This window comes from Nyctereutes procyonoides, unplaced genomic scaffold (assembly GCF_905146905.1).
Source record: "Nyctereutes procyonoides isolate TBG_1078 unplaced genomic scaffold, NYPRO_anot_genome, whole genome shotgun sequence".
In the NCBI taxonomy this organism is placed as follows: Eukaryota; Metazoa; Chordata; class Mammalia; order Carnivora; family Canidae; genus Nyctereutes; species Nyctereutes procyonoides.
Window position 1 is genome coordinate 8063302 of NW_026575131.1, and position 20603 is coordinate 8083904.

The 20603-nt window shown below is 38.6% G+C and overlaps 1 protein-coding gene across 1 annotated transcript in view; it reads left to right on the forward strand.

Moving 5' to 3' along the window:
• Positions 1 to 20603, forward strand: part of SEC13 (SEC13 homolog, nuclear pore and COPII coat complex component) — a 33293-nt gene that overhangs the window by 11838 nt on the left and 852 nt on the right. The window contains exons 6-8 of the mRNA XM_055343679.1: positions 9943 to 10076; positions 10505 to 10628; positions 11509 to 11655. Of these exons, the coding sequence (XP_055199654.1) occupies positions 9943 to 10076; positions 10505 to 10628; positions 11509 to 11655 (405 nt within the window). The remainder of the gene's footprint in view (positions 1 to 9942; positions 10077 to 10504; positions 10629 to 11508; positions 11656 to 20603) is intronic.

Consider the following 20603-nt stretch of genomic DNA (forward strand, 5'->3'; position numbering starts at 1 on the left):
GTTAACATTTTAAAGGAGTCTTTGAGCAGGAAGTCTCAACAGTGGGCTTAAAATATTCAGTAAACCACATTGTAAACAGATGTGCTGTCATCCAGGCTTTGTTCTTCCATTTAAAGATGACAAGCAGAGGAGATTTAGCATGATTTTTAAGGGTCCTGGGATTATCTGGATGGCAGATGGCTTCAACTTCAAGTCACCAGCTGCATTATCCCCTAACAAGAAAGTCAGCCTGTCCTTTGAAGCTCTGAAGCCAGGCAAATCCTAGGTGACATCTTCCAATAGAAGACCATTTCATCTACATTGAAAATCTGCTATGTAGTGTAACCACCTTCATTAATGATCTCAGCTAGATCTTCTGAATGACTTGCTGCAGCTTTTCTATCAGCACTTGCTGCTTCACCTTGCTCTTTTATGTAATAGAGCGTTTCTTTCCTTACACCTCATGAACTACCTCTGCTAGCTTCAGATATCTCTTAGCGGAACTTGCTCATCTCTCTCCTTCAAAGAATTGAAGAAAGTTAAGGCCTTGCCTCCATTAGGCTCTGGCTAAAGGGATGTTGTGGCTGGTGTGATCTTCTCTCCAGACCACTAAAACCTTCTCCATATCAGCCATGAGGTTGTGTTGCTTTCTTTCTTGTGTGTTCATTGGAATAGCACTTTTAATTTCCTTCAAGAATTTTTCCTTTGCTTTCACAACTTGGCTGTTCAGTGCAAGAGGCCTAGCTTTTTTGGTCTATCTCAGCTTTTGACATGCCTTCCTCACTAAGATGATTTATTTCTGGCTTTTGATTTAGAAAGATATGAGACTCTTCCTTTTGAACACTTAGAGGCCATTGTATGGTTATTAATTGGCCTAATTTCAGTATTATTGTCCTTCATGGGGTAGGGAGACCCAAGGAGAGGGCAATTGATGGGATAACAGCCAGTCAGTGGAGCAGTCAGAACACATACAACATCAGATAAGCTTGCCTTTTTATATGGATGTAATTCATGGCGCCCCAAAACAACTGCAGTAGTAACATCAAAGATTGCTGATCACAGATCACTGTAATGAATAAGCTTGAAATAGTGTGAGAATTACCAGAATGTGAACAGAGACACAAAATTGACAAATGTTGGAGAAATGGCACCAGTAGACTTGCTTGACAGGAAGTTGCCAGACACCTTCAATTTGAAAAAAAAAAAAAAAATACAGTAACAGTGAAGCTAAGTGAAGCACAATTGAATGAAGTATGCCTATATGTGGCCTTTTGTGACTGGCTTCTTAACATGTTTTCAAGGTTCATGTCATGGTGTGTATCAGTGCTTTATACCTTTTTCTGGCTTTTTGATATTCTGGCATGTGAATTTAGATATTTTGTTGAGTCACTTATTGGTTAATAGACATCTACAGCCATTATGCATAATGCTGCTATGAACATTCATGTCTGTTTTTTTGTGAGTATATGTTTTTAATTTTCTTGGGTATATACCTAGGAGTAGAATTACTAAGTCAGGTGGAAAGTCTCTGTTTAACTTTTCTTTTTTTTTATTTTTATTTTTATTTAGTTATGATAGTCACAGAGAGAGAGGGAGAGAGGCAGAGACGTAGGCAGAGGGAGAAGCAGGCTCCATGCACCGGGAGCCTGACAAGGGACTCGATCCCTGGTCTCCAGGATCATGCCCTGGGCCAAAGTCAGGCGCCAAGCCGCTGCACCACCCAGGGATCCCTCTGTTTAACTTTTTTGGGATATTGCTAAACTGCTTTCCAAGTTAATTGTACCATTTTACATGGCTTCCAGGATCCTTGCCAACTCTTGTCATGGTTAGGTTTGGGTTTGGCTTTTTTTTTTTTTTTTTTTTTTTTTTGGTTATAGCCATCCAAGTGGGTGCGAAGTGGTACCTCATTGTGGCTTCAATATGAATTTCTCTAACAACTAATATTGGGCACATTTTCACATGCTCACTGGCTATCTGTATTATCTTTGGAGAACTGACCAGGAGGAGTTTTGTACCATATTATATCAGGTGGGTGCAGGCCACCCACCCTCAGAAAGACTAAAGGGGCTTGTAGAAATCTGACCTTTATAACCCATCAGGGCTTGCTTCTGTAACAAAGTTTTTTGCTTCTCCTCACAAAGTTCTCTTGTGAGGAGGAGAAACTGCTGGGAGTGAAATCAAAATTGAGCAGGAGACACAGAAAAAGGAAAGAATATAGACCAAAGTCAGGGAAGGGAACAGATCCAAGAAATTCTGAAAGCAAATTGTCACATTTGTCAACACATACATTAACAAAAACAGACTTCTCAACTTGAAAGGCTTTCTTGAATCACACTTTGTCAGGAAAACTAATTTCACATAAAAGTAACAAAAGTATTTGAGGTGAAATCACATAAAGTTTGACTCACAAAAAAGGAAAAAAATATACAAAGTGGTTTGTAGGCTAGTAGGCAGCATGTTACTTCAGATGTTTCTAATTTGAGAGTACATGCAAGTTAGCAGACTATAAGGGGTTTTGAGTATAATATTTGAGTAATTTGCACTTTTCTGAATGTGCATAATACACGTAAGGAATTTATAGGAACATTAGCCTTGATTATCCTGAGTATTCTGAATGTTTTAAAGATGTTTCTTATGAAAAAAAAGGTTTCCATGAGGCAGGTGGGAGGATGGGTGAATTAGGCAATGAGAATTAAGAAGTGCATGTGCCATGACAAGCACCAGGTGTTGTATGGAAGTGTTGAACTGCTCTGTTGTACACCTGAAACTAATATAATACTGTATGTTAACTAACAAAATTAAAACTTAGGGGATCCCTGGTGGCTCAGCGGTTTAGTGCCTGCCTTCGGCCCAGGGTATGATCCTGAAGTCCTGGGATCGAGTCCCACATCAGGCTTCCTGCATGGAGCCTGCTTCTCTCTCTGCCTGTGTCTCTGCCTCTCTGTCTCTCTGTGTCTCTCATGAATAAATAAGTAAGACCTTTAAAAAAAAAAATTAAAACTTAAAGGGCACCTGCATGGCTCAGTGGCTGAGTGTCTGCCTTTGGCTCATTCAGATCGTGATCCTGGGGTCCTGGGATCAAGTCCTACATCCCCAAGGGGACCCTGCTTCTCCCTCTGCCTATGTCTCTGCCTCTCTCTGTGTGTCTCTCATGAATAAATAAATAAAATCTCTTTAAAAAATAAAAACTTAGAAAAAATAAGATACAGAATAACATCCTGATAAGTGATGAAAGAGAGACATGGCCACAAAACAGAAACAATTGTCACCCACTGTTTCAAACAAAGCTAAGATAAGAAACATTTTTTAAATATTATAAAATGTGAAAAAATATCGTAAGTCAAAATGAAAAAAACTGAATTCTTTAAGATTTATTATTAAAATTATTACATATAATCACCCAGAATCACCAGCAAAAAAAAAAAAAAAAAAGACATAATTTTAATAAAATTAGCCTTTAAACAAACAAAATCCTTTGGCCATCTAGACAAAAAAAGCCATGTGACTTATAAGGGAAACAAAATTAGACTTTCATCAGACTTTTTCAACAGCAATGATCCATGCATAGAACAGATTCATAATACTCAAGGAAAACATGTGGGCCAGGAATTTATAACCAGCAAAACTGACTTTCGAGTTCACACAAAAGTTTTTTTGTTTTTTTCATAGCAGCTTTGAAGGCCAAAAACTGGAAGTAATCTATATATGTATCAGTAGGTGAATGGATCAAACTGTGCAAATGCTCTTAGCAATGGAAAGAAATGACTATTGTACTGATACATTAAGAATGAATTTTAAAATAATTATGCAGAGTGAAAAAAATCAGACAAAATGTACATATTATGAATTCCACGGATCTAAAATTCTAGGAAAAGTGAACTAACATGACATCAGATCAGCTAAGTTTGGGGTGTAAAGCAAGGCCAGGGGAGAGGAATCAGGAAAGAAACCAAAGGAAACTTTCAGGAGTGATGGATATGTTTATTTTTTGTTAGATTTTCAGTAAAATAGTTTTTTATCGTTTTTTTTTTTTATTGAGGTATAACTGACATACATTTATTTCAGATATACAACATAATGGTTCAATATTTGCATACATTGCATAATGATCACCACAATAAGTCTAGTTAACGTGTGTCACTGTGTACAGTTACCCAAAAAAACTGGTCTCTTGTGCTAAGAAGTGCTGTCCTAGCAACTTTGTTAGGCAATACAGTATTAACTATAGTCACCAAGGTGTATATTACATCCCTGTGACTTATTTTATACCTAGACGTATCTTTTGACTCCCTTTTACACAATTACCCCTCTCCTAAACCCTAAACTCATTTGTATCTATGAGCATAGAGTTTTTCAAACTGTTAGTCCTTTTTTTTCCTTTTCTTTTTTTAAGATTCCACATATAAGTGGTATTTGTCTTTTTCTGACTTATTTCATTTAGCATAATGCCCTCAAGATCCATCCATGTTATTGCAGATGACACAATTTCATTTTTTATGGTTGAATAATATTCCATTGTACATATACATATACACACACACACACTACATTTCTTCTTTCATTCATCCATCAATGGATACTTAGGTTGCTTCCATGTCCTAGCTATTGTAAATAATGTGCAGGGAGCAAGGGAGTGCAGATATCTTACTGAATTAATGTTTTTGTTTTCTTTGGATAAATACACAAAGGTGGAATTGCTTGATCATACAGTATTTTTATTCTTAATTTTTTGAAGAACCTTCCTACTGTTTTCCATAATGGTTATATCAGTTCATGCTCCCACCAACAGTTCGTGAGGGTTCCCTTTTTTTCCACATACTCAGCAACACTCGTTATCTTGTCTTTTTGATACTGTCATTCTGACTGATGTGAGGTGATATTTCATTGTGGTTTTGATTTGCATTTGATTAGTGATGCTTGATCATACTTTCATGTCTCTGTTCATCATCAGTATATCTTTGGAAAATGTATTTTCAGGTCCTTTGCCCATTTTTAATCAGATTATTTGGGGGTTGAGCTGCAGTTCTTCAGGGTAATGTTGGCAATAAACTTGGAAGAATTCATTCCTTTTTTAGTTTTGGGATAGTTTGAGAAGGCAGATACTCATTCTTTAAATGTTTGGTAGAGAGTCACTGGACTGAATCAGTGGAGCATGCAACTCCTGATCTCAGAGTTGTGAGTTTGAGCCCCACATTGGGTATAGAGATTACTTAAAATCTTTTTTAAAATAAATTTTAAAATAAATGTATGATAGACTTCACCTGTGAAGCCATTTAGTCCTGGACTTTTGTTGGAATACCTTTGATTACCAATTCAATTTTTTTTCTGCCTTTTCTTTTTCCCCCAATTTCATTACTAGTAATCAGTCTGTTCAGGTTTTGTTTCTTCTTCATTCAGTCTTGGAACGTTGTATGTTTCTAGGAATTATCCATTTCTAGGTGGCTCAATTTGTTGGCATGTAACTTGTCATAGTTATCTAGTAATCCTGTATATTTCTGTGGTGTAAGTTGTAATTTCTCCTTTTTCATTTCTCATTTTTCTAAATTTTTTTTCTTTTTTCTTTTTTTTTTAATTTTTTTTAATTTTGTTTTTTCATTTCTCATTTTATTTGAGTCCTATCTTGAGTCTGGCCAGAGATTTACCAATTTTTTTTATCTTTTGGAAGAAACCACTCTTTCACTGATCTTTTCTGTTGTTTTCATCTCTATTTTATTTCCTTTCTGATCTGTATTATTTCCTTCTACTACTTTTGGGCTTGTTTTGTTCTTCTAGTTCCTTTAGGTGAAAGGTTAGATTAAGATTTTTCTTCTTTCTCACGGTAGACTATCACAATAAATTCTCCTCTTAGAATTCGTTTTGCTGCATCTCAAAGATTGTGAACCTTTATGTTTCCATTATCATTTTTCTCTTTATTCCTTTGATTTTTTTCATTGATCTGTTGGTTGTTTAGTAGCATGTTTAGTTTCCATGTGTTTATATTTATTCATTTTTTTTTAAATTAATCCCTTTATCATTATGTAATGCCCTTTTTTGTCTCTTGTTGCAGTCTTTGTTTTAAAGTCTGTTCTCAGGGCGCCTGGGTGGCTCAGCCATTTAAGCATCCAACCCTTGATCAGCTTGAGATCTGTTCTGACCTGAGCATTGCTACTCCAGCTTTTTTTTTCCCCTCCATTTGCATGGAATATCTTCTTCCAGTTCTTTCAGTTTGCCCTTATGTGTCATTAGGTGTGAAGTGAATCTCTTTTAGGTGGCAGGTAGATGGGTCTTGTTTTTTCATCCATTCACCCTTTGTCTTTTGATTGGAGCATTTAGACCATTTACATTTAAAGTAATTATTGATAGGTATGTACTTATTGCCATTCTTAATTGTTCTCTGTTTTATAGTTTCTTTGTTTCTTCCTTTAAAAAAAAATATTTATTTATTGATGAGAGACACAGGCAGAAGGAGAAGCAGGCTCCATGCGGGAAGCCTGATGTGGGACTCAATCCTGGGACCCTGGGATCATGCCCTGAGCCAAAGGCAGGCATACAACTGCTGAGCCACCCAGGTGCCCCCTTTCTGTTCCTTTCTTGGTCTGCTTAGATTCCTTTCTCATCTTTTGTGTATCTACTATAGGCTTTTGCTTTATGGTTACCATGAGGCTGATATTTATTTATAATATATCTTTAACAGTCTATTTGAAGTTGGCAAGAACTTATGCATGAATGCATTTTTACTCTCCACCCACATTTTATGTTTCTGAGGTCAAATTTTGCATCTTTTTATCTTGCATATCCCTTAACTAATTATTATAGTCATAGTTATTTTTACTACTTTTGTCTTTTAATCTTCATATTAGCTTTATTTGTGATTAGGCCAGTACTTTTACTACATATTTACCTTAACTGGTGAGTTTTCTACTTTCATATGTTTTCCTGTTATTAATAAGCACCTTTTCTTTTCAACTTAAAGAATACCCTTTATCATGTCCCTTTTTTCCCCAAAGATTATTTGAAAAAGAGAGAACAGAGATAAAGCACAGATGGGGGGGGAAGGGCAGAGGGAGAGGGAGAAGCAGACTCTCCACTGAGCAGAGAGCCCAACGTAGGGCTTGATCCCAGGACCCTGAGATCATGACCTGAGCTAAAGGCAAATGCTTAACCAACTGAATGCCATCCAGGCACCACCTGCTTTCACATTTCTTGTAAGGCAAGCTTAGTGGTCATGAGTTCCATTCATTATTTGCTTGTTTGGAAAGCTCTCCTTCAATTCTGAATAACTTCCGTGGGTGGAGTACTCTTGGTTGGAAGTTTTTTTCTTTCAGCACTTTGAGACATGTTTTTTATCTTGATTATAGTGGTAGTTTTACAGGGTATACCAATGCCAGAGCTCATTAGATTGTGCGGTTTATGAGCAGTGAACGTCAATAATACCTCAAAGCTGTTCTTAAGATTTTATTTTGTAGTAGAAAGAAACAGACTGTTACTGCTATGCAAGAACTCAAAAACTATTGTTTCCATGAGCACTTTCTGAGGTATCTACTAGAGAATAAGCTTCAGACAACAAAAATGACTAGAAAAACATCAAATATAGTTAACTGTAGAGAACTAAGACTAAATGAGGGTTATAAGGCAGAGTATAGCTATATGCTCTGTTAAGGTATCATGCAACTGTTTAAAAAGTGGGCGTGGGGCTTTGGGTGGTTCACTTGGTTAAGGGTTGGACTCTTGATTTCAGCTTCTTTAGGTCATGATCTCAGGGTGGTGAGATCAAGCCCTGCATCAGGCTCTGTGCTCAGCAGAGTATGTTTGAAGTTCTGTCTCTCCCTCTCCCCCTCGCCCCACTTACATGCTCTCTCTCAATAAATAAATCTTTTTTTTTTTTTTCTTTAAAGTGGGCACATGCAGAGCTGGAGATCTAGGATCTTTTAATGTTGGTAACCATCACACTAAACACCCTGCTCCTTCCCCCCCCAAAAAAAAAAAAAAAAAAAAACCACCTATGGCAGAGAATGGGGAGAACACTGCAAACATTTTTTTAAATGTTTTGACTTACTGTATTGGCAGTAACTGAGACTGTTGAGTATGAAATGAGATAAAATAATTATGTGGCAGTGAGCATCCCTAGCACCAGATTATAGTCTTGAAATATAGTTCCTCACTAAAAGAAACCCTAATTCTTGAGGAACTGGCTGATCTTAGGTCTGAGGCAGGAAATGTACAAGATAAGCCTGGGACATTTTGTGATACCTCTAACAGAAATGATCAAAGACATACTTTGATATAGTTAAGTCAGAGGAGCCAATTTGAACACGTACTGCAGTTAGGTGTCAGAAAAATGAGAATAATTGCAGTGAACTGAAACCCATCAAATATGCTTAAAACCATGAGTTTATAAAGAGAATCAGGGTGGCTCAGTCATCTGCCTACATCTCAGGTCATGATCCCAGGGGTCTTGGGATCCCAGAGCAGCAGGTCTCACATCAGGCTTCCTGCTCAGGAGGGAGCCTATCACACTTCCTGCTTGTGTTCTTGTTCATTTTCTCAAACAAAATATGAAATAAAAAATAAAAAATAATAGAATCATTCATCCTTGAAGAATGTGTCAAACATCTATCCTACATTTCCTATCTGATCTGTACCCATGGGGAGCCAAATATTAATGAGGGAAATCTCCCCTGTCTAGATTATTCTATATAATAAATAACAAAGAAATGAATATAATAGCACCATTGTGTAATGTCCAATGAATTAAAAGAGGCATAAATTGTTCATAGGTACTAATACCATAAAAGACAACCTGATGTCATTTGTCTCCCAATGTAAGAATAATTTACTGCCTGTAGTATTTTTTTAATATTTTTTAAAGATTTTATGTATTTATTCATGAGAGAGGCAAAGACACAGGCAGAGGGAGAAGCAGGGTCCCCACAGGGAGCCTTATACGATCGAGGAACTCTGGGATCACACCCTGAGCCAAAGGCTGAGGCTCAACCGCTGAGCCACCCAGGCATCCTACTGCCTGCAGTCTTAACAAAGGAGTCAGACTTGAGTCTGACCCAGTCTGGGATCCAGCTGACAATTTTTAGGAATTCAGAGGTCTGAGTGTGAAATAGCAAATCAGCCTGAGAGTCTATAAGTCAGATGACTGGTCTTTCTTCAACAAAAAAATGGTAAGGAAAAAAAAAGATTAGGGGGAATCTATAAATAAGGAGATGTAAAAAAATTTTTAAAAATAAAAAATTGGGGATCCCTGGGTGGCTCAGCGGTTTGGTGCCTGCTTTCAGCCCAGGTTGTGATCCTGGAGACCTGGGATCGAGTCCTGCGTTGGGCTCCCTGCATGGAGCCTGCTTCTCCCTCTGCCTGTGTCTCTGCCTCTTTCTCTCTCTGTGTCTCTCATGAATGAATGAATGAATGAATGAATGAATACATAAATAAATAAATAAAATCTTTAAAATAAAATTAAATTAAAAAATTTAAATGGTGAGACAGTATCTAGGGATGCATATTTGGGTGACAAAACTAAAGGGGAAAAAAAAGGAAGAAATCGGAAGTCAGGAAAATGTTGCCAAGAAGAATGGCTATGACTCAGGTGGGACATAATGACAGGGCTTCCAGGGTAAATGGCAATTTGATATCTTGAACTGGTGGTTACAAGAGTGCTTTAGAGTAGTACTTCATTAAACTTTGCATGTTTTTCTGAACCTGTGCTTTCTGTTTATATATTTTTTTAATGTTCTGTTTCTTAAAAAAATTCCTGGGGAGTCCCTAACTCCTACTTTAAATGTATATTGCTGAAAAATACATGTACTGTTAGGACTCCTTGAAAGAGCATCATGGGGGCTAATCCTTAACAAAACAAAACAGTGGTCCTGCATAATCCTGTCCTGAGAATTGGAGGGGGATACACTGCAGCTTTGAGTCTGCAGAAGCAGGGCTTTGCTGCAGGACTAAAGGGCAGTCACCCCAACCCTTTCCTCACAGATTGGCTGCAATGCCGTCAGTTGGGCCCCTGCTGTTGTACCTGGAAGCCTTATAGACCAGCCATCGGGACAGAAGCCCAACTACATCAAGAAGTTTGCTTCGGGCGGCTGTGACAACCTCATCAAACTGTGGAAGTAAGTGGGTGTGGTGGACTTACCTCAAGGGGACACTTCTTACCTTCTACCCTGCTACCTACTGTGACTCAGCCACAGTCCTGAAGAAATGGGATCCCCTTCTTTTCCCCTCCTGCCTACAGAATACGGTTTTCAGTCTGTCAGAGGACATCCTTTAGAAACAACTTGGCCTTGCTCAAGTACTTTAATTCTTTACCTGATTCCCAATTCTTGGAGCCATTGGCTGTGGACAAACAGCATTTCGTGGAATATTCTTCTATAGCTGATGAACTGAGTAAAAATCTACAAGGTCAAGGAATGAAATCAAAAAGATGGACTAGCTTCTTGGCCCCTGCAGAGCCTACAGGGTGGGGGTACAATGGAGGTGTGGTAAACACACCTGGGCTGCTACCTGCTGCTGCATTTTCCCTTTCTGTCTCCTCTATTAGGGAGGAGGAGGATGGCCAGTGGAAGGAGGAACAGAAACTAGAAGCGCACAGTGACTGGGTTCGAGATGTGGCCTGGGCCCCCTCCATTGGCTTGCCCACCAGCACCATCGCCAGTTGCTCCCAGGTCAGCTCAGATCCATGAGAGCTTCCCGTGTTGTTTAATCTCTGAGTAAGTCCCATCAACCATTACAGTCCCCCTAAGGTAAAGTCTAAAAAGGTAAGGGCAAGGCAACAGGCACCTCTGGACTAGTGCAAGTAGGACAGTGCTAGGATCCAGGTCATCTTGTGGAGAAGGCTTGATCAGAAGGCACAAGTGGCTTACCTCCACTGAGCTATGAGTTGGGCCAACTCCAGACCAGTTACCCCTCAGCATTATGCAGCTGGGGAAGAGAGCTGCCCAGGTCCATTCTGAGAGTGTTCCCAAGCAGGGACCAGGATAGTTGGAAGTCCTAGGATCTTGGGCTCACCTAGATCAGTTTTCACAGACAGATCACAAAGGAAAAACCAAGGACAAGCCTTAAATTATATGCTAATAACTCCACCATAGACAAAGGTTAGCCAGGCTTCACTTGAGCCTGTTATGTTTGGTTCTAAATTTGAGGACTTTTTAAACTTGTCCCTTCTCATTCTCTGAGCTTGGTTTATAGACAGCCATACCCATTGGGTTGAGAAAATTAGAGCCAAAGGCAAAACGAGATGATTTGGCAGACATGAGGAAAACCTAGAGAACATTTTAGAGTTAGCCATATAAAGTTCATACCTGAAACCAGTATGAGCACAAGAACCTGGGAGACGCAACCAATGTAAAATATGTTCCTAGGGTAAAGGGATAATGCTGGGCTGGGAATTGGCCATCACATCTGTGCACACCCAGGACGGTCTCGGCTGTTCATTGTGCTAAATCCCACCTCATTCCTGCAAAAGACCAGTATGGCTCTAAATAGGATATCCCCAGTTCAAGATCCTTGCCTTACCTTCCCTGATTCTAACTTGTCTTTTCCCAGGACGGTCGTGTGTTCATCTGGACTTGTGATGACACCTCAGGCAATACATGGTCACCCAGACTGTTGCACAAGTTCAATGATGTTGTGTGGCATGTGAGCTGGTCCATCACAGCCAACATCCTGGCTGTCTCGGGCGGAGACAATAAGGTACAGTCCATTTCCGTGACATGGTGGTCAGGGCTTTGTCTTCACCCACTAAAAAGTGCAGTTGAATTCTCCATATAAGGTTAGGCTTGGAAGGAGCCTTAATGAAGACTGTTTTGAGCACATCTCTTAAATATATCATTAAATCTTACAATCCCCTGCCCTTCCCCCCTCCGCCTGCTGTCCCGAGGTGGTTTGTCCCCCCTTTTGCAAATACGAAAGAAGCTGACAGTGGTAGTTAGACTTGCAGAGGGGCCACAAAGCTATTAGGTGGAAGAGTTTGTAATCAGGCCCAAGTTAAATCCAAACCCACTGCCCTGGTAGTCCATCACCGTCACCATTTTACCACCTTGTCTTCATGATGACATTCAATTAGCACTGCTCAAAAGTTAATACATTAAAAAAAAAAATCTCATAAACAAAAGCATAAAGATTGAAGGTTTTTGTCAGACACCAAAGAGGCATATTTCTAAAAATCTGTGTAATTCATGGGTATTATTATTCACCCACTGTATACCTTTTCTGCACTATGAGCCAGTACAAAGGAAGAGACATGGAGACAAAGTGGCCACTGGAAAACAGTAAAACAAAAAGTAGCTCAGAACATTATAGCAACAAAGCAAATGCACTTGAAGAATCCTGACCACTTCATTGAACCCTGCCGTATAAAGTTACAGATCCTCTGCCTAAGAGGAGAGGGGTCAGCTAGAGAGATGGCAGTGACTTGTTACCTCTTCCTTTCTGAAGGCAGCTTTTTTAATCATGACAAAATACGTATAAAGTTCCCCCATCTTAGCCGTTTTTAAGTGTATAGTTCAGTAGTTTGGAGAACATTCACATTATTGTGCAGCCATCACCACCATCCACCTCTAAACTGTTCGTCTTTCCCAGCTGAAACTCTGTCCTCACTGGACACTAACCCCCACCCACCCCTATCCCTGGTAAGCACCATTCTTACTTCATGTCTCTGTGAATTTGCCCTAGGGACCTCCTGTAAGTGGAATCCTATATAGTGTTCTCATCTTTGTTGTACCACGTGTCTGTTTCAAGACTGAATAATACTCTGTTCTACCACATTGTATTTATCCATACATTGAGGGACCCTGGGGTGCTTCACCTTTGGCTCTTATCAGTAATGCTGTGCACATGGGTGTACAAGTAACACACCTTTGAGACCCTCTGCAGGCAGTTTTTATCCAGGCTGGGGATACCTTTCATGTGTAGTGATTCCAGAAAGATCTAGCAGGCCCTGTCTCAAAGCCATAGAATTTTAGAGCTGGAGTGACCCTCAAAGAAAACTAGCCCTCTTTATTTCTAGTAAATGCCTGAGCCAGGACTAGACCCCAGATTTGGTGGCACCCAGAACAGGCCAACAGACCCTGACTTGACTGAGGAGCAGCCCTACTGTAGTGTTTACAAGGCAGTAGGAAGTGCCCGGTTGTACTTTCCATGTTTGCGGTCTGCTGTCATTATTCTTTTGTGCTTCTTGATCTTTATCAGCCTATTTCCTACAAGGAGCTCACCTCTATTGTTTGCATAGTATTTATTCCTTCACTAAAGGACTTGGTAGATTTTCAGTCTAGAGCATTCTGTGCAGTGCATCTGTAGTCAACAATGTCTCCAAACCAGAAATTCTGGGGCAGCCCCAGTGGCTCAGCGGTTTAGCACCACCTTCAGCCAAGGGCCTGATCCTGGAGACCCGGGATTGAGTCCCATGTCAGGCTCACTGCATGGAGCCTACTTCTCCTTCTGCCTGTGTCTCTACCTCTCTCTCTGTGTCTCTCATGAATAAATAAATCTTTTTAAAAAAAAATAAATAAAGCAGAAATTCTTAAAATCTTTTTTTTAATCAAATACATGTACACAGCTTAAGTAGTTTTTATTAGGTTATGATTTATTAATGTAGTTTCCTAATTTTCATTCTCCAGGAGCAAACCTTTTCGATGCTTAGCATTTCTTCTGCTGTTTACTTCAGTGTAGAAATAACATACTTACTCCTCTGTCATCTTCCTCTAGCATACTTCTCAGACTTTAGTATTAAACTTGTTAAAACATAGATTGCCAAGCCCACTCCAGAGCTTCTGAATTTCAGCTGGGTGAGGACCCAAGAATTTGCGGTTTTCACAAGTTCTTGGTCCTACAGATGTCTTGGTCTAGAGACCACGCTTTGAGAACCATTGTTCTCTTCCCCTGTATCCTCACAGAAGTTACTGCAACTTGGTTAAAACGACATCCCTGTTCACATTATTATTTATTACTACTATTACTGTTACTTTGTGTTACAGAATTTCCAGCACTGCCCCCTCTCCACTGTTTTTATTTTTTAAGGTATTTTTCCAGTTTTATTGAAATATAATAGACTTACATCATAAGTTGAAAGTGTATAGCATAATGGTTTGACCTACATATACTGTGAAATGATCACAGTAAGTTTAGCATCCATCATTTCATATAGGTACAATAAAAGAGAAAGCAAAAAAGTTTTTCCTTGTGATGAGAACTCCTCTCATCTCACAGTATTTAGTCTCTCACAGTTTTCATATGGACCATATAGTGGTGTGAGCTATTGTCATCATTACATCCCTAGTACTTCCATGTCTTAGGACTGCAAGTGTGTACCTCTTGACCCTCCACCCCCAGCTCTGCTAACTACAAATCTGAACTCTTCTGTGATTGGTTTTGGATCTTTTATGAGTGTTTTCAGTTTTGTTTTTAGACTCTACATATAAATGAGGTATATAGTGTTGATCTTTCTCTTATTTCATTTAGCATAATGCCCTCAAAGTCCACGCATGTGGGCACCCTGGGTGACTCAGTGGTTTAGCGCCACCTTCAGCCCGGGGCGTGCTCCCTGCATGGAGCCTGCTTCTCCCTCTGCTTGTGTCTCTGCCCCTCTCTCCCTCTCTCCCTCTCTCCCTCTCTCTCTCTCTCTCTCTCTCTCTCTCTCTCTCTGTCTCTCATGAATGAATAAATAAAATCTTTTAAAAAAAAGTCCACGCATGTGGTCTCAAATATTTCATTTTTTGTGCCTGAATAATATTCCATTGGATATATGTACCATAACTTCTTTATCCATTTATCTGTTGGTAGACATTTAGGTCATTTCCATGTCTTGGCTATTATAAGTAATGGTACTGTGAATTAGAGGTGCAGATATTTCCAAGGTAGGATTTTCATTTTCTTCAGATAAATCTCTAGAAGTTGAATTGGTGGATCATATAGTAATATTTTTAATTTTTTGAGGATCCTCCATACTGTTTTCCATAGCAGCTGTGCCAGTTTATAGTCCCACCAGCTGTGCACAAGAGTTCCCTTTTCCCCACATCCTTGCCAGTGCTTGTGTTTTTATCTCTTTGATGATGGCCATTCTAACATGTGTGAGGTTGAAATCTTTCTTACTGTGGTTTTGATTTGCATTTCCCCAGTGATAAGTTATGTTGAGCACCTTTTCATGTACCTGTTGGCCTTTATAGATTCTTTTTTGGAGAAATGTTCTATTCAGATCTTTTGCCCATTTTTTAATTTGATTATTTGACTTTCTGATACTGATTTCTAGGAGTTCTTTGGATATTTTGGATATGAACTCTTTATCTGATGTATTATTTGCAAACATTTTTTCACAACTGTTGACTGTTTTGCTGTGCAGAAGCTTTTTAGTTTAATGCTCTTTGCATTAAACTTTATATTTTGTTGCTTGTGCTTTAGGTGTCCCATCCAAAAAATCATTGCCAAGATCCATACCAAAGAGCTTGTTTCTTGTACTTTCCTCTAGGACTTTCATGGTTTCAGGTCTTATATTTAGTTTTTGTGAGAAGTGTAAGATAAGGATCTGGTTTTATTCTTTTACACGAGAGTATCCAGTTTTATCCACCACCATTTATTAAAGAGACTGTCCTTTCTCCATTGAGTATTCTTGGCTCCCTTGCCAAGTATTAGTTAACCATTTATGTTTGGGTTTATTTCTGAGCTTTCTGTTTATTTCTGATTCTGTTCCATTGATCTATTTGTTTTTATGCCAGTACCATACCGTTTTAATTACTGTAGCTTTGTAGCTTAAAATAAAAAAGTATGATGCTTCTCACTTTGTTTTTCTCAGGATTGCTTTGGATATTTGGGGTCTTTTGGGGTTCCATATAAATTTTAGGACTCTCTACTTTTGTTTAAAAAAAAAAGCCTTTTGAATCTTGATAGGAATTGCATTGAATCTATAGATGGCTTTTGTTACTACTGACCTTTTAACAATATGATTTCTTCTAATCTGTGAACAAGAAGCCTTTCCATTTATTTGTGCCTTCAGTTTCTTTTATCCCTGACTTGTAGTTTGCAGAGTAGAGATCTTTCATCTCCTTGGTTAGGTTGATTTATAAGTATTTTGTTTTTGATGCTATTGCAAGGATCATTTTCTTTTTTAGATAATTTGTTCTTAGTGTATAGAAACACTACTGTTTTGTATGTTAATTTTGTACCCTCCAACTTTAATGAATTCATTGTTTAGATCTAAGTTTTTTGATGAGATCTTTAGGATTTTCTGTATATAAAATCTGTCATCTATAAATAGAAACAATTTTAGTTTTTCCTTACCAGTTCTGATGCTTTTTTTTTTTCTTGCCTGACTGCTCTGGCAAGGACTTCCCCTACTGTGTTGAAAAATACTATATTAGCTGTGGGTTTATCACATATGGCCTTTAAGAGTTATTATAAACAGATGTTGAATTTTGTCAAATGCTTTCTCTGCATCTACTGAATAGATAGGATTCTTCTTTTATTCTATTGTGAGGTATCACATTGATTGATGTACCGTTGTTGAATCATCCTTGCATTCCAAGTATGACTCCTGTTTGATCGTGGGAAATGATCCTTTTAATATACTGCCAAATTCACTTTGCTTCTATTTCATCAGGGTTATTTGTAATTTTCTTTTCTGGCTTTGGTATTGGAGTAATGTTAGCCTCATGAGTGTGTGGGTGTGTTTCTTCTTTTATAATTCTTTTTGGAAGATTTTGAGGATTGATTTAAAATTCCTAAATGTTTGGTTAAATTCACCAGTGAGGGCAGCGCAGGTAGCTCAGCGGTTTAGCGCCACCTTCAGCCCAGGGCCTGATTCTGGAGACCCGAGATCAAGTCCCACGTCGGGCTCCCTGCATGGAGCCTGCTTCTCCCTCTGTCTCTACCTCTCTCTCTGTCTCTCATGAATAAATAAATAAAATATTTACAAATAAATAAATAAACCAGTGAAACCATCTATCTGGGCCTGGGCTTTTTTACACTAGGAGATTTTTGATTGATTCATTCTCCTTACTTATTTGGATTTCCTATTTCAGAAAAAATAGGAATTTTTATACTTTAATTTTTATAAAAGTAAAATTTTTTATTCAGATTTTCTGTTTCTTCCTGATTCATTCCTTGGTAGTGTTCTAGATTTCTAAGAATCTGTCCATTATCTCTAGGGTGACCAGTTTGTTGGCACAGGTGTTTCATCATAGCATCTTATTTTTCTTTGTATTTCTGTGATTATCAGTTGGAATGTCTCTTTTTTCATTTACAATTTTGTTTTGGATCCTCTTTTTTCATTGGTTAGTTTAGCTAAAGTTGTGTCAGTTTTATCTTGTCAAAGAACCAGCTCTTTTGGCTAATCTTTTTTTTTTTTTTTTTTAATATTTATTTATTCATGAGAGACAGAGACACAGGCAGAGGGAGAAGCAGGCTCCATGCAGGGAGCCCCATGTGAGACTCGATCCCAGAACTCCGGAATCACGCCCTAGGCGGAAGGCAGGCACTAAACCGCTGAGCCACCCACGGGTCGATCCCTGGCTAATCTTTCTTTTGTTTTCCTATTCTGTATTTCATTTATTTCTGCTCTGATGGTTATTATTTCCTTGCTTCTGCTAGCTTTGGGTGAAGTTTGTTCTTTTTCTAATTCCTTAAGGCATAGAATTAGGTTATTTATGTGGGATGGGTCTTGCTTCTTAATTTAGGCATTTATTCCTATAAACTTCTCCCCAAAAACTGCTTTTGCTGCATCCTATTAGTTTAGATATATTGTGTTTCTATTTTCATTTCAAAATAATTTCATTTCTTCTTTGATCCATTGGTGGTTCAAGAGAGTAATTTGTGTGTGTTTGTGAATTTCTCTTTCCTCTTGTTATTGATTTCTAGTTTCATACCATTATAATTAGAGAAGATGCTTGGTTTGATTTCAGGTTGTTTTTTTTTTAATTTGTTAAGACTTGTTTTGTGGTGTGACCTATCTATTTGGATGATCTGTCCATTGTTGCTCTTTATTTCTCTGTTTAGTTGTTAGTTTTTGATTTATATAATTAGAATTGTTACATCCTCTTGATGTGTTAACCCCTTTGTCTCTTTTTATTATTTTTAAAGTCTGTGTGATATTAACTATAGCTACCTCTTCTTTGTGGTTACCATTTGCTTCAAATAGATTTTTCCTTTCCTTCTTAGTCTCTGTCTTAAAGGCTAAAGTGAATCTCTTGCATGAATCATATTGATGGATCTTAGTTTTTGTATTCATTCAGCCATTTGTTGTCTTGTTTGGAGAGTTTAATACATCTGAAGTAATTATTAGTAAGGCCTTACACAATTGCCATTTTGTTTATTGTTTTCTGAATGTTCCGTTGATCCATTGTTAATTGTTTCTTATCCTTTTTTGTGTGTTTTGATGTCTTAAAGTATCAGTATGCTTTGACTTGTCATGTTCTTTTGTCTAATACTTCAGGTTTTCCCTTTTGGGCTGTAAGGCTTACATAAAACATCTTAACTTCAATAGAATTTCTAATCTTTACACTTTTACTTCTCCCCCTTACATTTTAGGTTAGTGATGTTAAAATTTACATATTTTATAATGTATAGCTATTAACAGTAGGTACGGTTATTTTTTACTACATTTTTTAACTTTTAAAGGAATTGTAAGTGAATTACACACCACCATCACCATATTACAGAATCCAACTTTATGTATTTATCATTACCAGTGAGTTTTATGCTGCCTTGTATAATGTTAATGAGCATCCTTTTACTTGTATTGAAAGAACTCCCTTTAGCTTTTCTCATAAAGCAAGTATAGTGGTGATTAGTTCCCTCAGTTTTTGTTGTAGAAAGTCCATCCCTTCTTCATTTCTGAAGGACACTTTTATTACTTGGTATATTATTCTTGGTTAACAGGTTTTTTTGTTGTTGTTTGTTTTTAATATATCCCATTTTCTTCTGGCCTGAAAAGCTTCTATTGAGAAATTTGCTCATAGTTTTATGGTGGTTCCCTTGTATGTAACTCTCTCTCTAGCTGCTTTTAAAATTCTTTGACTTTTGAGAGTTATAACGTATGTGTCTTTGTAGCCCTGTTTGGATTCAACCTATTTAGGCCTCCTGGATCTAGATGTCGGTTTCTCTCCCCAGGTTTGGGAAGTTTTCAGGCCTCATTGCTTGAAATATACTCTATGTCCCTTTCTCATCTTCTGGAATTCTCTTTAAGTGAATATTGCTTTTCATTCCATCCCATTGCAGTCTTTACTGTCTGTTTCCGTTCCTCAGGGTAATTTCCAGTGTCCTGTCCTCCATGTTGCTGATTTCTTTCTTCTGTGTGGTCAACTCTGCTTTTGAAACTCTGCTAAATTTTTCAGTTTTTGTGTTTTTTAGCTCTAGGGTTTCTGGTGGGTTTGTTTTTAATGGTGTCTATTTTTGTTGAGCTTAATTTAGTTATACATGCTTATAATTCACTAAACTGAAGAGGATTATTCTGAATTCTTTGTCCTACAGTTCATAGATTTTCATTTCTTTAGTCAGAGCTTTATTAGTTTCCTTTAGTGATATATTTATGTGGTTTTCTGTGATCCTCATGTTGGTATCCGTCTCCTCTTCTGGCCTTTGCAGGTTCACTGTGGCATTTTAATCAGTTTGCTCAGTTTGGGTTTCTGGTCCTACTGGCAAGGTTTTTGGGCAAGTGCAGCCACTGGTTAAGGTCTGTTTTTAAGTATTTGAGCTCTTAGGATAGGGGGTAGTCCCCTGACATGAAGAGCAAGTAGGACTGCTAGCTGTTAGTTCCCTGCCCAGGTGAGGCTAGAAGATCGGATTCTCTGGCTTGGCTTCCTACTCAGCAATAGATGAGTCTAGGAAATCAGAAAAAGACAACAGGGATGTATGTGGCATTTATATGAAAGTAAAATGGACATTTTTGTCATTTGGCCTAGAGAAGGGACATATCTACTCAGGAGAAAAGTAGCTCATATTATTCCTCATATTAGCTTTCAAAGAATTAGAGACTCCATTTCTAAAAGTCTTGGCCCATGCCTGGTATTCATAATAGTTGCTCAGTAAGTGTCGACAGCACCTTGAAATCCCAAATCTGCTTGTACTGTACAAAGGGCCTGAAAGCCTGCTGAACAAATCCCCTGGATTTTTTTTTTTTTCTTCTCTGACCTGATGGGGCAGCAGGACAGCACCCAGAGCTTACACAGCTTGTTTGGAGACCCAAACTAGGCAAGACTGTAGACTGAACATCTGGTTAGGTGAGGCCACTGGTTGTACTCTGTAGATGGGAAGCCAGGTGCTGTGCGCTGTATTCTAGTGCCACTGTAAGCAGGGTTGTTCAGCTTCCCACATGCATGTATCGCTGCTTAGATACAAAATGTATTTCCCTGCCCTGGCACAGTGGGAGAAGCAACTTTAAGGCCACTAATACTTTTCTTGTGGTCTTAACTTCAAGCCAATCTGTCCCCAAGTTTCCTGGTGAAATAAGGCCACTGGCTTTTGCTGTGAGGACCACCAGCTCTCCCCACCACCCCTGTCCCCCTCTCTGCTAGAATTGCAGGGTCATGCCACTTCCAGGTGGTAGAGTGAGCCCTTGCTGTCAGATGGGCTAGTGGGCCCACCTCTGCTACCTGGGCAGCCCAACTTGAGAGACCGCACAGATTTTCCTGAATAAGCTCTCTGGATACGAGGCC